Here is a 17,073-nt window from a genome sequence, read left to right as displayed (position 1 = left end):
TCAGTAATATAGTTGCTAGGATTATATGTAAAATACCTGCCAAGGAGATGACTGCGCTTAAACATTTCTATTAGAGGGAAAAAAATCCTCTTGGAGGGAAGCAATTTCAGTGTAAATGTCTGTAACTGTATTAGTGAACCCTGATTTTTACACAGATAAAATAAATTTCAATTTAGAGTAGATACATTCAGGCTACCTTAGTCTCAATGAAATAGAACATCTCAATATAACAAAGGAAGACTGTACATTTATTCAGATGAATTTAATTCTTACGAGTATTGAATCTGTAAAATTCATTACACAAACAGTGGGCTGTAAAGAAGGGAACAACTCAGACAGACAGTCACCCTTTGCAAGTTTTCACAGGCATAAAAGACTCTCCATTGATTTATGTAAGGCCTGTTAATGAGAGGTGCATTTGATGGACGAGATACCTGTGATACCATACTTGACACCTTAGAACAAGAACTTTTCTCTAAACAAGTGCAAACTACTTAGGTAACATTCAATGAAAAATGAGTCTACAAAAAGAATTCAGAAACACAAAGCAATGCTTATTTTTTAAATATACACCATTAAGGCTATTCTTCCAAAATGAGCATGAAAAGCTATGAACTACCAACCTGTTCAGTGGCACTTCGGACAGCTTAGATCTGCAGTTCAAAAATAACCTGAGTTTCATATTAATAATGTCCCTGAGCACCTAAAGAAAAAAAAGAAAAAAAAAACCAACCTGTAAAAAATGGTTCTTGGTAATCACCAAACTTTGAAAATGAGCCAAAGTTACATTTGTGACATCCTGCCATTTTTCAAATTTCAGCAGAAATCTAAAACTTTTTAAAGATGTAAAAAATTTATATATTTACTATATATATAAATATATAATAAATAGTATATATATAGTATATATAATATATAATATAATATATAAAATATATATTATATATATAATATATATATAGTATATATAATAAATAGTATAAATAGTATATTAAAGGCTATTGTCAGATATTCTAAATAAAGATATGACCTTTCCTAAAACTGCTTGATTTAGCACATGATATTACTGATAGGCAAAATATTAATGTCTTCTACGCATGCAGTTTTTTCAAGAGCAGCTATCCCCATTCTCCAATGCTTGAGTAAGTGATATTATCACCCTTTTGTTACATTGTGATTTTAAAACACCTGAAGGTCTCTAAGTACAACACATGCCTTTTATGCAACAATCAATCTTAAAACAATTACTTTCACTCTTATTAAAATAGTTGTATATGGAAAATTGCTGAATATAGTAAAGCTCAGAGAACTATTTTAATACTCAATTACTTAATAACTTTAAATGTCAACAATAGATTAACAGTGTATTAAACAATTCCATTAACTTCAAAATATAATGGTAAGTTAACATATTTCTATTTTTTTTTTTCTCAGGTTCTTCATCTATTCATTTCTAAAACAGTAATGTTCTGGATGCTGTTATATAGGAACCATAATATTAGGACAGTATTTTTTTCTTATTTTTGTGAGCAATCTGTTTTGCTTAAAGCTAGCAAAGTTATTAATTTCTTTCAAGCACTCATAAAACCTTTATCAAGTTACCTTCATTTCTGTGGTTTCTGACACAAAGTGTTTATCTGAAAGCATAAAGCAGCTGTGCCTATTTTTATGGATACTAGAAAGGCCAATAAGATACAAAAGCTAAGTTACAACACCAGTACTAGTAAGCCTAATATCTAAAATTACTGCAAGAGCAAATAAATTTGGAACAAAGAAAGACAACAGTCATCATTAAGTCTCTCTTTTATTATGACTGTAATTTTTCTTTCCTGAGTTCAACCCACAGCTTACAAACATTCTTTACTACAATGCTCTAACTTTACTTAGCCCTAGGGACCAGTTCTGTTCCTAGTTTCTTATTCTCATCTTTTGTGTCACCTGAACATCACTGAAAAACTACTGAATAAAAAAGAAAGACTAGGGAATAGCATATTTGTGTGAAAAAGTTAAGAATCAGGAAATGAGCATCCAAGAGCGCTGGAAGCATTAGAAGGGAAAGCATTACATGACATGAGTTTAAGATCACCAAAATCAAAACAGAGATCAAAGTGACTCAAATATCTATCTACCATTCAGAATAAAAAGTATTATAAAAGCCTGTATGGACTTAACCTTCAAACAAAACAAAACCCTCATCTCATTAGCAAGAACAATTCTTCAGCAATCTGCATTGATAGGCTTTTGTGTGTAGAACGAAATTATCTTGCAGAAGGCTGATGCATCATCCCAATTCATCAGCTGACCATGAAATTCAGTACAGTAGCCAAAAAAAAGCCATTCTTAATTAAAATTTCAAAGGACTTTAAATAGGAAATGACAAATAAGACAGTAATTCATTATCTCTGTGTTTTGCAACAATACAACTTCTGAAATACTCAACTTGGTTCTATTATTTAGGGCTTCTGAGGACACCAGAAACGAGGGAATTTGAGTCAATACATGAAAATGGTGACAAAACTAGGAAGATTCTTTTACAGGATACTTGAAGAGTTCAGTCTGTTTACTTTAAATAAGAAAATTCAAGGAGCATGAACATTTTATTCAGGGTGTAAAACATGGCTGAAATATTTCAGGAGGCCTGAAAATTATTCAAGAGCTAGTTTTATTGTGCATGTGCACAATAAAAAAGTCATTTGCAAGACACTTGAGCTACCACAACTCATCTGAAGAACATTAACTCAGTAAACCATGATTATTCAACCAGACGCTTGGAATTGTTTGTGAACTTCAGGATAATACCAAGCACCTACACTGAAAACAAACTTTTAATAGAATCTTCAACAGAATTGGCAAAATGATGAGAACATCAATGCTTACAGCATGGATCTAAACAAAAATCTGTAATTCTGAGTCTGAGTTTAACAGCAAGGTTAATTAGTCACTGGAAAAGCTCAGTAGGAGCTCTAATCTGTACTCAGCTGCTTAGTAATATTTAAAATTAGGAATTGATTAAAAAATTATTTCTACTTCAAATAATAATTGTGAAAAGGGAGTCCTGCGTTATATAGGAAATCAGACTAGATTATCAAAAGGGGCTCCTTCAGGGATCCCTTTTACTTTAGGGATGGAATAATAAGACCTCTCTGAAGACAGAATGAACACAGGAAAAAAGGCAAAAGACAATGGAGAGGAAAAAAATAAAAGGTTTCATTTTTTTCTCTACATTTTTGAATTACTGGATACTTACTGGAACAAGAAAAAGAAAGGTGGATGATCCTAAGAGTACACAGAAAAATTTTTCCTCCTGTTTTTGGTGAACCATGAGGAAAAAAATCCACAACTCTTCACTTCTGTCCTCCATTTTAGCAGAATGAATTTCTACTTTTCTTATATCACCTTAGAGATCACCTTCATAACTTCAGGACTAGTTAGCTCTTCCATTTATTCTGCTAAGAACTTAAATAGCCCAACCATGGTAAAGTTATGGCAAGCATTTAAATATTTACAGTAGGCAGTGACTCTGCCTTGCCTGGAAATACTTTATGCTGAAACCTGTAACAAAACATTTTGAAAAAAAGGAAAACACAGACTATATGGAAGGTGCTACCTGCCTCACTCTGGAGAGGATTAGAGCAGTTGTTATGATACAATCCAGTAAAAAATAGAGAGCAGCTTTGACTGAGCTCTCATTCATACCTTCCTCTATCCTTAAATTGCCAGTCTCCCAGACTAAGCAGTAAAGTTTAGATTACAGCCTACCTATACCTATTTACACCTCTCTCAATTTCAATCCCTTTTATACGAGTAACTTCCTGTTTGTATTTTTAATTAAAAATATCAAAGGATTTATTTGAAATTATTATTGGGTGACAGAAAGTAATATAATAGAGTAGTTTCACCAGGGTGAAAAAACCCAGTCATTATATGGACATATTCAATGCAGGATGGGGCAAGAATCAGGTGTTCTGCCATGGTAGTTACTCCAGAAATTTTGGACCATGAATAGTTACCAATCTAATATACTCAGCTCTAATCCAATTATGTAACTGGAAAAAAGAGCTTTTAAATATAAATATATTCCAGTGAAGTATTTAAATCACCTATATATAGTAAGCTAATCAGAAAGGCATTCATTTAAGAACTTTGAGTTTGGGGCTTGCTATATTTCTATGTCTGTTTTGTTTCTACAGTAGGAGATTGTGGCTTCCCTGGTAAAAATAGTAATAATTATACATATATAAAAATATTTTCAGGCTACTTTTAATTTTTAAAAATATATTATTAAAAAGTTTAATCTATATTAAAATATTCCTGGTTTGTTTGCTTTCAACAGCATTTCATTATTCTCTCCTAAGGGTTGGCTTCTTGAATAAAACTAGGGCTCCTATGAATCAAGCAGGATCTGCAATAACTAAACAGCTTGGGACACCATGGGAGTCATTTGCCCAGGTATGCATGAGAGAGCCTGCTGAGCTCAGAGGAATGGAGGCTTCTGTTCTGAGCTGCAAGATCCTTGATGCGATTTATACCCATAATATGAACTTCTGGCTAAATGAAGAGTTTCCAGTCCATTTCAACATGAAAATATTTTCATTTGGTAATATCAAGCTTTGATTTTAACTGAGAAGGGTGAAATGAAAGATCTGGTTCTAGAGTAAAGGTAGTATTCTATAATGTTGAAATAGCAAAATTTTTAATGAATTTTAAAAAATGTTTTACTTTTCTCCAGTATATGAAGAGTGAGTGGATGCTTCAACATTTTATATAAAAGGGTATGAAAATGTGAGGGGGAAAAAGCCATTTAAGAACTTATGAAACTTGCATAATTACTTCAGGAAAAAGAAAAGATTAAATAGGGTGCAGCAAAAATCAAATTGGAAGCTTCAGAATTGTAACAGACCATAAAGTGAAGAAAAAATTTACATTTTTATGGGAAGACATTTTATGTGGTAAGACACAGTGATATTCCGCAGTAGGTGAAAGAAGAAAATAATTTTAGCAGCTGTGTTTTTAGGACAGTTTCTTTTTAGAAGATCAATAGTTACACACAATGGAAGCCTATCTAGATATACTTGGTAGTATTAATCAACTGAGAAATATCCCTCCAAGAGCTGAAAGGTTTATAGTCCAATCTTCTTATGATGATATTACAGGTCTGATTTAGACCACCTCATTTAGGTGCCTTGGAAAACTAAGGTGATCTGGTTTAATGGAAAGAAGGACATATCTCCTGAGATTTTGAGATGCAAAAACTATGTACACAATCTCCTCCTTTCTTTTTATTGACTGTAGAGAGCACTTACAGACTCACTGTAAGAGGACTGGGGCATGGGGCATCTGAATTTTACTTTCAAATTAAATATTCATAATGATGAACTAAGTCATCCTCAAGTTCTTTTATGAACTAAAATAACTAAACACATATTTTAAACACATATTTTAAAGCAAAAGAAAAAATAACCAAATTTTGTTTATCCTTTACTACACTGTATGTGGAAATTAGAACAAGCTTATTAACAACTTAACTACAAATATACAAATGAAAATAAATGACCACCATCTTACAATCAATAAATGGGTCATCTTCTGTGCTTCTCTTGTCAATGGATCGACAATAGCAATAACGTCATAGAATGGGTCATTCTCTTGGGGCTTGACTTTTACTACGCTGTTAAAAAAGTATTAAAAACAAGTGACATGAAAACTCTGAACTGAATTGGTTGAAATGACAAACTTTAGACATGAATTTGTAATATCAGAGGCACTTAAGATTTTACTGCTCAAGAAAATATTTCCTTCATTTCAAGCAATAATCATGATGGCTTACTGTGATACAATTAGAAAAGTTAAATGTGAACAGGAGTAAAAAATATAGCATTAATCTACATACTTCTATACTGGCTATTGATTAGATACATTCTCTATAATAAAAAAAAAAAATAAAAATAATGAAATAAAACACAGTAAGACTTAAAAAAGAGCCTTTTTGTCACTTGTCCACAGTTAGCTTCTTAGAGATGTGGAATCATTAGATCAGACATGCAGTGGTAGTGACAGAATTTTTAAAAAAAGAAAAAGGAGAAAAACGGCATCTGAGAAGTGTAAAACTTGAGGCTGGACTAGATCTATGCATTCCAGAATATAATTCAGTTTGATAGAATTGATTAGCCTAGGTCAAGGAAATCCTAATTAAAGCACCCTGGATTTGCAGGAAGGAAATGTCAGTAAACTTCATTTTAAAAAAGAAGGAGAAAAAAAAAGTCATATGCTGTAAATACAGAAAAGGGGCTATCAGAATTTGTTTTCCACAAAACATATGGTAGCAGCACAGTACTAACTGTTACTAGTGTAACTTTGAAAAAGGTGTCAGCCTCTTAGAAAAGGCTATCACTGATTTCACTCCTGCCTTCAAAAACAGGGACAGCCCATCAGCACACACACTGGAGCACCTTTAACAACAAAAAAAAGTAGAGATTTGGAAACAGCATGACAAAAATTTTTATAAAAATTTGTAATTTGATCACAGTTTTTGTACTATCATATGTCCTTTTAAAACATGTACCCATCTGCCCTTTTTTCAGCAAAGGGCAAGCTTGGGAAATCCAATAGGTATTACTAATGAATTTATTAAGAAAAAGGTAAAGATGCATTATGCTATGACAGATGAGCAGGCTGTTCATACAACAGTTTTAAAATTGGAATGCTTACTCAACTCTCCAAAAGCTCTGTGTATTCATCAGTACACTAAAACGTTAACAAAAAATTACTCAAAGTGCATTATCATGACAAAAACAAAAAACTGACCTGTGCTGTTCTTTGACTAATTCAACATCTTGTCTCATCTCCACTTTAGGCAAAGATGACAGCAGAGCATCTATTTTCATAATCAAATCACTGCCACTGTATAAAAAAAGGCACATATTGTTTGGTTTTCATTAGAAAAGGAGTAAAACATAAACGTTTTAATGTCAGTCTCTTTGCATAAGGCATATTTAGGAAGCCCACATCCCAGACCTGGACTCTAAGATGATTAACACCTCGAGACTTGTAACCTTTAGTATGACAACGCCCTAGAACCATGACAGCCTTAGAGAAGCTTTGTCAAATGTACGTCTTAATTTTAAGAGATGCAGAATCCACAGAGTTATCATTCAGCCTCTATCACTCAGCATTTCTTTTCCTCAATTGATGGGTGTTCAAATCTGTGTAATTTGATGAAAATGTGGGGCTTGCTCCATAAGACAAATAAAATCTGAATTAACAACAAGTTTTCATTCATCACAAATTTGCCAAAGAGATTTGATTCAGATTCCAGAAAAGTGATTTTTAAAAAATTTTTCCCATTTATGACAACATCAAGGAACAGACATAAAACAGGTTTTAAGTTTGGCCACATATTTAAATTTTTTCTATTGAAATTTTCTATTGAAGTTTTCTTTGAAAATCTTAGTTCCATTTCAGTGTTGTTAAGTCACAATATTTGTCTAAATACTTTTTGACTCTTGCTACTTATCTCCTTGAGTTCTAGCTCTTGTTGTTTTTGTTTTTGTGGTAATGATTCTTTCAGTTGTGCCAGTCCTAGATAATAGGAATGATACTCAGAAAGTTGACAGACACTGCAAGAATGTAATTTTGCTTTCTTCTTTGTACACAAGCTGTATCCTTAGACTAGAAGATGGCCTGAACTCATAATTTTCTTCAGTGAACAGATGCGTGAATTTTGTCTACCATGGTGTCAGTGCACAACGCTATGCCTCTACAGGCTCCCTTACTAACGATTCCCAAAGACAATGACTTCAAATATTAATAATCAGATTTGGCTTAAGATGCACTGTATTTTATCAAGCTTATTATTAATCTTTACAATTACTCTAATGTAAACAAAACCTAGTAGGAATCGATTACTGTTAGCTGTATTCTTGGTTGTAAGGACAGTGAAAGTAGGGCAAGTATTTGGAGTAATTCAGCAGAGCTGCACACATGTTATGAGGCAAGAAAATTTTACCTTTTACTACTGTTTCCCATCTCCTTGACAATAGCTTTAATCTTCTCTGCTGAGGTACTGTATGTTATCTTTTCCAACAAATTAAAGTCTTCTGCATAGAATTCATTTTCATCTAAAGGACCCAGCACCTTAGACAGAGGAAAAAAAAAAGTTAAGTGTAGAATGTCCCAATAATGTTGTTTGTAAGTAAAAATAAATTAATATTTTGATGAGTTCACAATAGTGAATATGGAACCCCAATCCCCATATACATCAATACTATTATTTATAAAACTAATTAAACTTTATAGTAACTATGCAGCATTAGGCTTTTACAGTTAGATGATTACAGTTAATTATCAGTCATGAAGAATAACTGCAATGGAAATATCCATGCTATTTTTCATTATACATCCTTCTGTTAATACAATATTTAGAAATAACTCTAAGGAAAACCCCTCTTAAGTAAAATATTTTAAACTCAAATCACTACTTGTCTACCACACTCTTTAGTTGTTTATTTCTATGAGCACAATCTTGTTCTAAAACTTGTTGAATTAAGCAGAATGGATAGAAAGAATAGGAAAGGATACAAAATGCATAATATGAGGGGATATAGGATTACTACATTTTTTGGTGTCTGAAGGAAAAGAAAATGCCTTGGCATCCCAGAAAATAGCTTTGAGGATGTTGTTTGGATTTCCTATTCAGTCCATCAGGCCAAATTGACCCAAGACAATTTTAATAGCCTACAGGGCTCCCAGGATGTAGAATGTCATAAGTTTGGTGCTGAAGGCCTCTTTTCCAAAATTCAACTTCTTCCTATAAAGGAGAGGTTATATAAACTAATTCCACATTTGATTTTTTTATTAATGATGCATGAGATAGATGAAACTATAGTGTAATTATGAAATACTATGGTAATTTAGGAGAAGTCATAGTTAGAAAAAATTAATTTCCTCATAAAAGCAAAACTTCTGTGATTAAATAGCAAGGACAGAAATGAAGGATATCCCATGTCTTTTTAAAAGTAATCCTTTAGAGTGAAAACCCACTTTCAGAGATACGAATATACATTATTAAATTTATCCAAATATTTTAATGAAACTTACTTCCCCAAAACTTAAAATATGACATTATCTGACATTATCTCCATTAGGCATGGAGAATAGTAATAATAATTTATAAAATAAATTCATTAATTTAGTTATGAGGGAGCCGACACAAAAAAAGCCAACAATTCTTTAAGGCTACAGCAACAAAAACACTTTCTGTGTGTTTCTGAGCAGTATTTCAGTTGCATCTCAAAAGCTTTCAGGAGGCATAAGAGTACCTAAACTAACAATTTAAAGAGTTTCCAGTAATGAGATGCCAACATAGTTTTCTTTCTATTTCTTTTGAATGGTGGAGGAGTAAACTGAAAATAGAAGGATTAAAAAGTAGTTTGTAAACTGTGTTTATAATGTAAGGCGTTGACTTTCATTTAACAAGCACTAAATATTGAATGCTGTCCTGGGGTGACTTTATGATACTGGTATCCCCAGTCGTCTGGTTTATGTTCTATATTAAGTTCTGCACCTTTAAGACTGGCTTTGAGAGCAAGAGAGGGGGAAGAAGAAGCGCGCAGTTTGTGTTAAGGAAAAACATCACTCCCCCACATCCCGCTCCTGGACTGTCTGCAGCACGGACAGACAGCAGGACAGAGCTTCTCTGGCTTTTAGTTAGTTCTAGCTAGCTGAGGCAGAGAAGTTCCCTGGACCTTTGTTTGTTTTTTTCCCAATTTTCTTGGATCTGTGCAAGCCTGCTCTAGACTGAACACCCAGCCAAACCCCGGGAGCTCACGCCTGTGGCCCACCGGGGCCTGGGCCTCGGCACTTTCCAGCGCCGGAGGGACTGATAAGAACCTGAGCGAGCCGAGCTACACCACATGAAAAAGACATTTTTTTCCCTCCCTCCTAGATTTGCCATCCCATCGAACAGCAAGAAGTTTTATTATTTAATATTACTCAATTTCTGTTAAATAAACAGCTTTTTCCACTTCTCTCTAAAGAATTTTTTCTTTTCCCGGACCAGTTAGTGGAGAGGGGCATTTCCCTGGGGAAATCCCCATTTAGAGTTTTCCTTCCTAATTTGCCCTAAACTAAGACAAATGCAACAGTATATTTTTTGATCACAGATAATCTATTGACAAACTGTAATTAAGGCTATTGGTTTCAGCATATACATACAAGAAACTGAAACAACAAAGTTATTATACTTTTATCTGCATATTAAGAATTAAGACCATAAAACAGTATTCATAAAAATGTGGTGTTTTGACTAGGTTAGTATTTTGAGCTCTAATGTAAGTTATATACATTTATTTACATAGTAAAATAAAGATAACTTCAGGATCAAAGGTTATTCTTAAACACCACAAATAATAAATCAGATACTAACAGATTTTGAGAAGTTTGTCAGATTAAAATAGCTGTGGGAATGACATACACACATAGTGCCTTCAATAAAATGGAGCTAATGTCATACACACATAGTGCCTTCAATAAAATGGAGCTAATGAACAAATTAGGAGCAAAACAAAATTAAAAGGCAAGGCAAACATTCATACCATTCTCTAACAACTGTCTGAATAAATGGGAAATCAATATGGTGCATTTTCTTTAGTTCGAAATTGAAGTTCCAGAAGTAAAAAAATCCTAAAAAGGATTGAGAGACTTAATTTCTTTCTTACCCTGCCATTGCTAATAACAGCCATTTGCCCAGGAAGTAGCTTCAGAACCTCCTGGCAGAACATCTGGTGAGTTTTAATTAAATCCAGTCCTAAAGTGTTGTACTTCTTCTCAAAAGCATCACCATCCATTCCCTAAAGCAAAGGTAAAGCATGAGATGCTGGAATGATTCAGCAAAAATAAATTTTGTAACAGGTGAGGAAATCAATGATTTTCTTCAAGTTATGTAGTAACCAGAAATCAAAATAAAACAGGCACCTCAGCTTCAGTTTAAGCACATAACTGCTGGTGGTGAGCCATGGTCTCACAACCACCTAGAGTGCAGTTTGTACCCTGGGGCAACTGTGAATAACCAAAGCTGAGCCTGAGGTTAAGCAATTTTTCCATGATCCAGTACAACACAGCTGCATGAAAAGTAACACTCTGTTAACAACTCAACTGTATTCCCACTTTTAGGAAAAAGATATTAAAAAAATTGTAATAATCTAAAAACCTGACAGTCATTCTAATATGGTCATTGGATACAATTTGAATGTGTTTTCAGGAAGTCAACATCATCGAGAAAGACACATAAATCCATTTCCGAAGTGGGGAAAAACATGCCAAAACTTACACTGGAACTGTGCCTCATCTGTCAAAATTATTCTGATGTGTATCTCTTCATTAGTAATATACAAATCAAGCAAAAAGATTCATTCAGATAGAATTAATAAAATTACATTAATTAGTAACATACTTAGCATACACAACTTCATTTGAGACCTTTATGTCTCTCAAAATTTATTAAACAATTTAACAAGAGCATGACTCAAAAATATTCATTTTCTAATATGGTTCCAGAGAGTTCTTAGTCTTCCAACTCTTCCTATTAAAAAAGACTAAAATTTACAACTCCTTCTGAGAGAAAAACAGTAGTTAGAAGCTGTTATCCCGTAACTCAGCTGCACTCTAATGTAGTCTTAGCTTTCTCTGAAGTCTAAATTTTTGAAAAACATTAATATTGCGATTTTAACTAAATGCGAGAGCTACTAAAAATCAACAATTAATATTAAACTATTTTGGTCTCAGTTATCTGGTACCCATATTCTGAATTTTTCAGTACTCATATTTTCTCCCTTTAAAGAAATTTATTCTTCAGTCACATGAAGATCATCAAAAATCCAAATGTGCTTGAGAAGAAACTGTTTATAGGTTATAAACTTCATGGCACGTGGCCAAACACTGTTATTCTCACCACCTTCTTCCAATAAGATATATGTAAAACAAAAAAAGGAAGTAATCTAATTTAGTTTGCACTCACAGGGATGAGGAATTTAACAATTTTAGTTCCAGCAGCAAGGGATTTTGCTGTCTCTTCCTTACTGAGTTTACTTAGGAAACTTTTTAAGTTGCTGTTGTTTTGGGTTAAAAAAGCAGCCAAAATTCCTCTTGCAATGGCTGTGTTATCTTCCTTTATTTTTGATGACGGATTGTTCAAAATTCCAACTCGTGTATGACTGCTTGTTTTCTGCAAAGAAAAACACAGAACAATTAGTAATTTTACAGTTCCATCTGCTGTTACCTAATGTATTCATATCAGTTATAACTATGTGAAATGCCCTTAAGTATTTAATTTTTTGCAGCTATTTGTCTTTAGAAAAGATACGTCAATGACTAATTCAGAACTCCAACTGTGAGTAAAAATGTGATTTGTAAGGATTTTCCTATTCTGTGATACAAATTTTAAACAGAAGTATTAGTTTTTTTTTACCAGAACAATTGTATTTGAGCATTTTGCAGAAGCATGTTTTTAACAAAGGACATACACAAGTGTTCATTTACAGACTTAGAACTATTCAGAACCATTAATTTTCAGAAATTATTGAACTAAGCATAAAATAAATGTAAGAGAATTTATCTACTTATCACTTTAATCTTCAGCAGCAGCAAAATCTTTCACTTGCTAAAATCAGTGATGCCACTCAAATTTTACCAGAATGTGATGATTCTATGGTAGGATCAAATAAGATAACTAACTGAAGAAAAGGTAAATGGATGCCAATGCAGGAAGGAATAAAAAAATAAGGAATGCAATCACTGGTATTCAGCACTGGAGAGGCTTCCATGAAGTACTTCCAAGATGGTCAGAAAACTATGAGGAAGCACTGAAGACTGGGCTTGCTCCATCTGGCAAAGAGGATACTACAGAGAACTTGAATACCAACCAACAGCTACTAAAGGTGGAGTGAAAAACACGACAGGGCTAAACTCTTCCTGGTATCAGAGTGTAAATAAGGGGTAATACTCACAAATTTTGGCCTGGCAGAAAAGAAATACAATAGGACGGGAGTGCAACACCAGAGTAATTTGAAAAGGGACAGAATCTCCTCCTTGGAGATTGTCAGAAATCCTTCAAACACACAGCTGACCTGATGTAATGAAGGCAATTTGAATGGGAGGCTGAACTGGATGGCCTCAAGAGGTCTCTTCCAGCTAAGACAGCTCAAAATTTTTTCTAATGGAAGTAAATATCTGTCAGTGTTTCTAAAATAGCATATATTAGCTGATATAGCTAGAAGTGAATTTTCTTCAACCATTTTCACCCTCAGATTTTTGCACACTTTTCTTCAAATGCTGATGGCAAGTCATGAGCAAGTGGTGACTAAGCCAATTCTGCTCCTATCAGGAATTATACTAGACCCTGACTTGAGAGATAAAAGGGACTAGAAAGGAGTAAATAACCTCAATACAAATCAGTGGACTTAAAAAAAATTATTTCTCATGAAATTTGAAAATCACTATCAATACATGAAATTTATCTGATGTTTCAGGGTTTTTCCTAGATTCTCCTTATTGACACAAGGGGAGTTGCCCAGGTGGTGCTCACCTCTTAGATGGGAGCTGTGGCACATTTCTCCTGCTGAAGAGGGTTAAAAATCAAAGCTACATAGGGCGTCAAGCCTGAGACACAAATCAAGCAGTCCAAGAAATTAAATGTTTTTCTGTAACAAGTGCTTGTACTGCAGAGTTTTTATCTTTTTTTAAGCCTCTTTCTAAGACATAGTTGTTATCACATTCTCTTGACAACATCCCAATTTTCTAATTTCCTTATAGTGGTTCCTATTTCACTCCTGATTAGAAAATTTAGATGTTTTCCTGATTTCAGTTTAAGTACTCTTTTAATCTGCCCCAAACAGAGGGTCTTTTTGTCATTTATATTGGTGTGACATTTATATTTTCTAAAGTATATTTATATTTCAGACATTCATACTTTTAATCCTATTATTAACACAGAAGAACTTAAAAATAAACAAACTCATAAATGTGGATTGTTGTATTCTGGATGACCGTCCTATCATATTAAAACACACAGGAAAATTTATCTCAGAAGGGCACAAACAGTACATGGAAAAACAGTTGCTTCATGGCCACAGCTGTGTCACATAAATCAGGAGAACACTGCTTCATGGTTCACATCAACAGGCAGTATCCTAAAGTCTTTCCAGGTAAAATTCCAGGCTACCTGATGGGAGAAAGTCTAACTGGGAAGAAATTTATCCTTTTAATACACAGTGTCACAGTTTGTCTCCTGCCTCACGAATTCATGAACAAAATGATCATTTCCCCTCAGCAACTGGGTAAAACTAAAGCAATCTCTTAAGTCTGCACCTGACCAACAAAAACAACAGAGTTGCTATACTTTCATTTAAGAGTATGACTTTTGAATGTGCCGAGAGAGTTGTTAAGAACATACTCGTAATAATTATTTTAATAAAACCTGCTAGAAACTCACCAGACTTTTCAAGGCATTAGAAAGCAGTTGTCTACCAGCTGGCTGATCAAAATCAGCAATAATCCAGATAGTAACAGCATACAATGCATCTTCATCTGAAAATTAAAGATAATCCTGTTTTACATTCTGGAGAATCTTCTCATGACTAATGAAGAACAAATTGTGTTTGTCATTTCAAAATTCATGTGTATGTTTGACTGCTGACTTCAACTGTAAGAACAATCTTTGCCACATCAGAATCTTTTACCCTCTGAATTAAGATTCTTAGAAGACAATTTATCACATTAATAGAAGAGAGTCACTAAAAGAGCTGATCCATTGTTGGAGCATTGAGACAAGAGTGCCCTAAATAATTAGTTCCAATTAACAAAACTTGCTTTACCAGAGGTTACTTGTAAACATTTGATGGAGGCTGATCATATAGCCAGAAATTAAAAGAATTAAGTAGTTACAGGACCACATAAACTAGGCCACTCACATTCCCTGGAAGCAAAGGGAAAGTCCTTCAACTAAAGGTAGGAAAAAACTTATAATTTCGGGACACAAATGGGAATATACTAAATACAGTCCAAGGAAAGTAAACTACTGTGTAAGTGTATATGCAGATAATTTCTGTTTTTCTTGCTCTATGGTCTCCTGTTCTTTACTTGTCATAGAAGAGCAATGGTAGGTGAAAAATTCTGCAAAATTATCTGTAGAAGAATATCAGTCTACTCAGGTCTACCATACATACCTAAAACATAATGCATAGAGACAGAAATTTTCCAAGGTTCTGGTGAGATGCTAGGAAAAGGTTACTATTAAGAGTTGCTGTGGTCTAGAGAAACACACTGGGGAGAGAGATTTGAAATGTAGATTCCAGCTTAAAGGTTATAGGTTTTACACAAGGGATCTCAATCTTAGAAATAAGCCTACAGATTGAAAGCCACTCATCTGACAGCTCACTGTGATGTCCCTGTTACTGTAGACACAGAATCAAGTAAGAGTCAAATAACTTTAAAATAAAGAAATTTAAGTGTCTGGCATTTCTTCCTGACAATGAACTAAGTAAAACTCTGTAAATATCACATAAAAAGCACTGAAAGAAAGCACTTCATTAACAGGGTTATTGTGTCCCTTGGTGGACTGATGTAAATGAGCAGCTGTTAACTGTCTACTTCTAGAATTTCATAAGGCACAGACTACTGTAAAATTCCATGCAGAATTATGACCCCATTGTTGTAATTTCTTCTCACTCAAGGAAAAGTACTTGCATATACAACGAGAATATTTTATATCAAAAAGAATTTGAAATGTACAAAAAAAAATGGAGTTTTAACAAAGACAAAATGTATAAATGAGTTATAAATCATCAGAATATAAATTCTATTTATTTTCTATAGAAAGACAAAGGATCATTTAGGAAAATTAAAACATCTAACTAGAGGAAAAATAAGGAGATACTTAATGTTAATAAATTAGAAACACAAGAAATTATTCCTTAAATTTAGAAATACCTAATTTTGGTATAAACATACAAACTCTATACATTCTGCACTTGACAATGCTGCAACTAAGAGTCACTTGAAAACCGTACAGACTTCAATATCCTCAAGTACAACCATATGTATGGAAGCTGAGTCTATCTTCAAAGTTGCAAAAGTCTTGTAAAGCTTTTTAACTTCATGTCTGTAAAATAAAAACAACTAGCCACAACACCCATCCCATTTCAAAACTAGAAACACTAACTATCCTGTTAATTATAATTTATGTTTATAATATGAAGATATGCTCTTCTTCCTGAAAGAAGATACTGGGATATTGAGAAATGTCCAATTTACATGGAATCCTTGGAATATTGACTGACTTGAGATATTTTACTGGTAAATTTCAACAATTCGTAATAGCAATATATAGACAGATGGATAACCTGTATAGAAAATTAATTACCTTCTTTCGTTAAATACTTCATGTTATCTGAAATTACAGCACTTTTATCTTGTGAGTCCAAAAAGGAGAAAGTCGAGAAGTCTTCCACATGAAATGGAACTGCATAATGTAAAACACAAAGTATTAGACTTAAAAAAAATGAAAACAAAACCAAACCAAATCATAACAATATCCAAGAAACGGAGTTACCAGAAGTGGATCTGAAATGTATGTATCTTCGTTCTGCTCCAAGAATATTGGGGTTTATATGGGAAACTACATTGTTCTGATCCATAAGAAAATCCACTGCATTTACATGATCATCTAACAAACCCTGGAGTAAGAGAAAAATGTAAAATTTGTACTTTTAAGACAGATTTCCAAGACCAACAAAGACCAAATATTTGTACAATCATTCAAGTGAGTTTAAATTTTCTACCTACACCAAGTTATGAACAACGTCAGGTCAAAACCATATAAATGTTACACAGATAGTATTTCAAAATATCAGATACACACTTTTCAATGAACAGCTGCAGTACATTATCAGTTTCTGGTTGAAAAATTCCATATGAGGACTATCTGCTTAGCTGATCCTTCAGCCTTGAATAATTTCAACATACTGTTTCAAAAGCATGACCACAAATTATTGTAACAACGTAATTGCAGGTGTGAAATTA

General features: G+C 33.5%; 1 protein-coding gene across 6 annotated transcripts in view; it reads right to left on the bottom strand.

Moving 5' to 3' along the window:
- Positions 1–17,073, bottom strand: part of UGGT2 (UDP-glucose glycoprotein glucosyltransferase 2) — an 83,981-nt gene that overhangs the window by 28,571 nt on the left and 38,337 nt on the right. For all 6 annotated transcript variants that reach the window (XR_015771845.1, XM_005516800.3, XM_014251877.2 and 3 more), the window contains 9 exons: positions 16,604–16,727; positions 16,415–16,513; positions 14,486–14,580; positions 12,014–12,220; positions 10,716–10,847; positions 8,006–8,133; positions 6,805–6,900; positions 5,566–5,668; positions 624–703 (listed from right to left, as the gene is read on the bottom strand). Coding sequence is in view for 5 of the 6 variants with exons in the window: in XM_005516800.3 (XP_005516857.1) it covers positions 624–703; positions 5,566–5,668; positions 6,805–6,900; positions 8,006–8,133; positions 10,716–10,847; positions 12,014–12,220; positions 14,486–14,580; positions 16,415–16,513; positions 16,604–16,727 (1,064 nt within the window). In the remaining variant the exon portion in view is untranslated. The remainder of the gene's footprint in view (positions 1–623; positions 704–5,565; positions 5,669–6,804; positions 6,901–8,005; positions 8,134–10,715; positions 10,848–12,013; positions 12,221–14,485; positions 14,581–16,414; positions 16,514–16,603; positions 16,728–17,073) is intronic.

Source organism: Pseudopodoces humilis, chromosome 2, assembly GCF_049639895.1.
Source record: "Pseudopodoces humilis isolate 2021_Gansu_Grassland_sample_001 chromosome 2, ASM4963989v1, whole genome shotgun sequence".
NCBI lineage: Eukaryota > Metazoa > Chordata > Aves > Passeriformes > Paridae > Pseudopodoces > Pseudopodoces humilis.
This window is presented reverse-complemented; position numbering and strand designations above follow the sequence as displayed.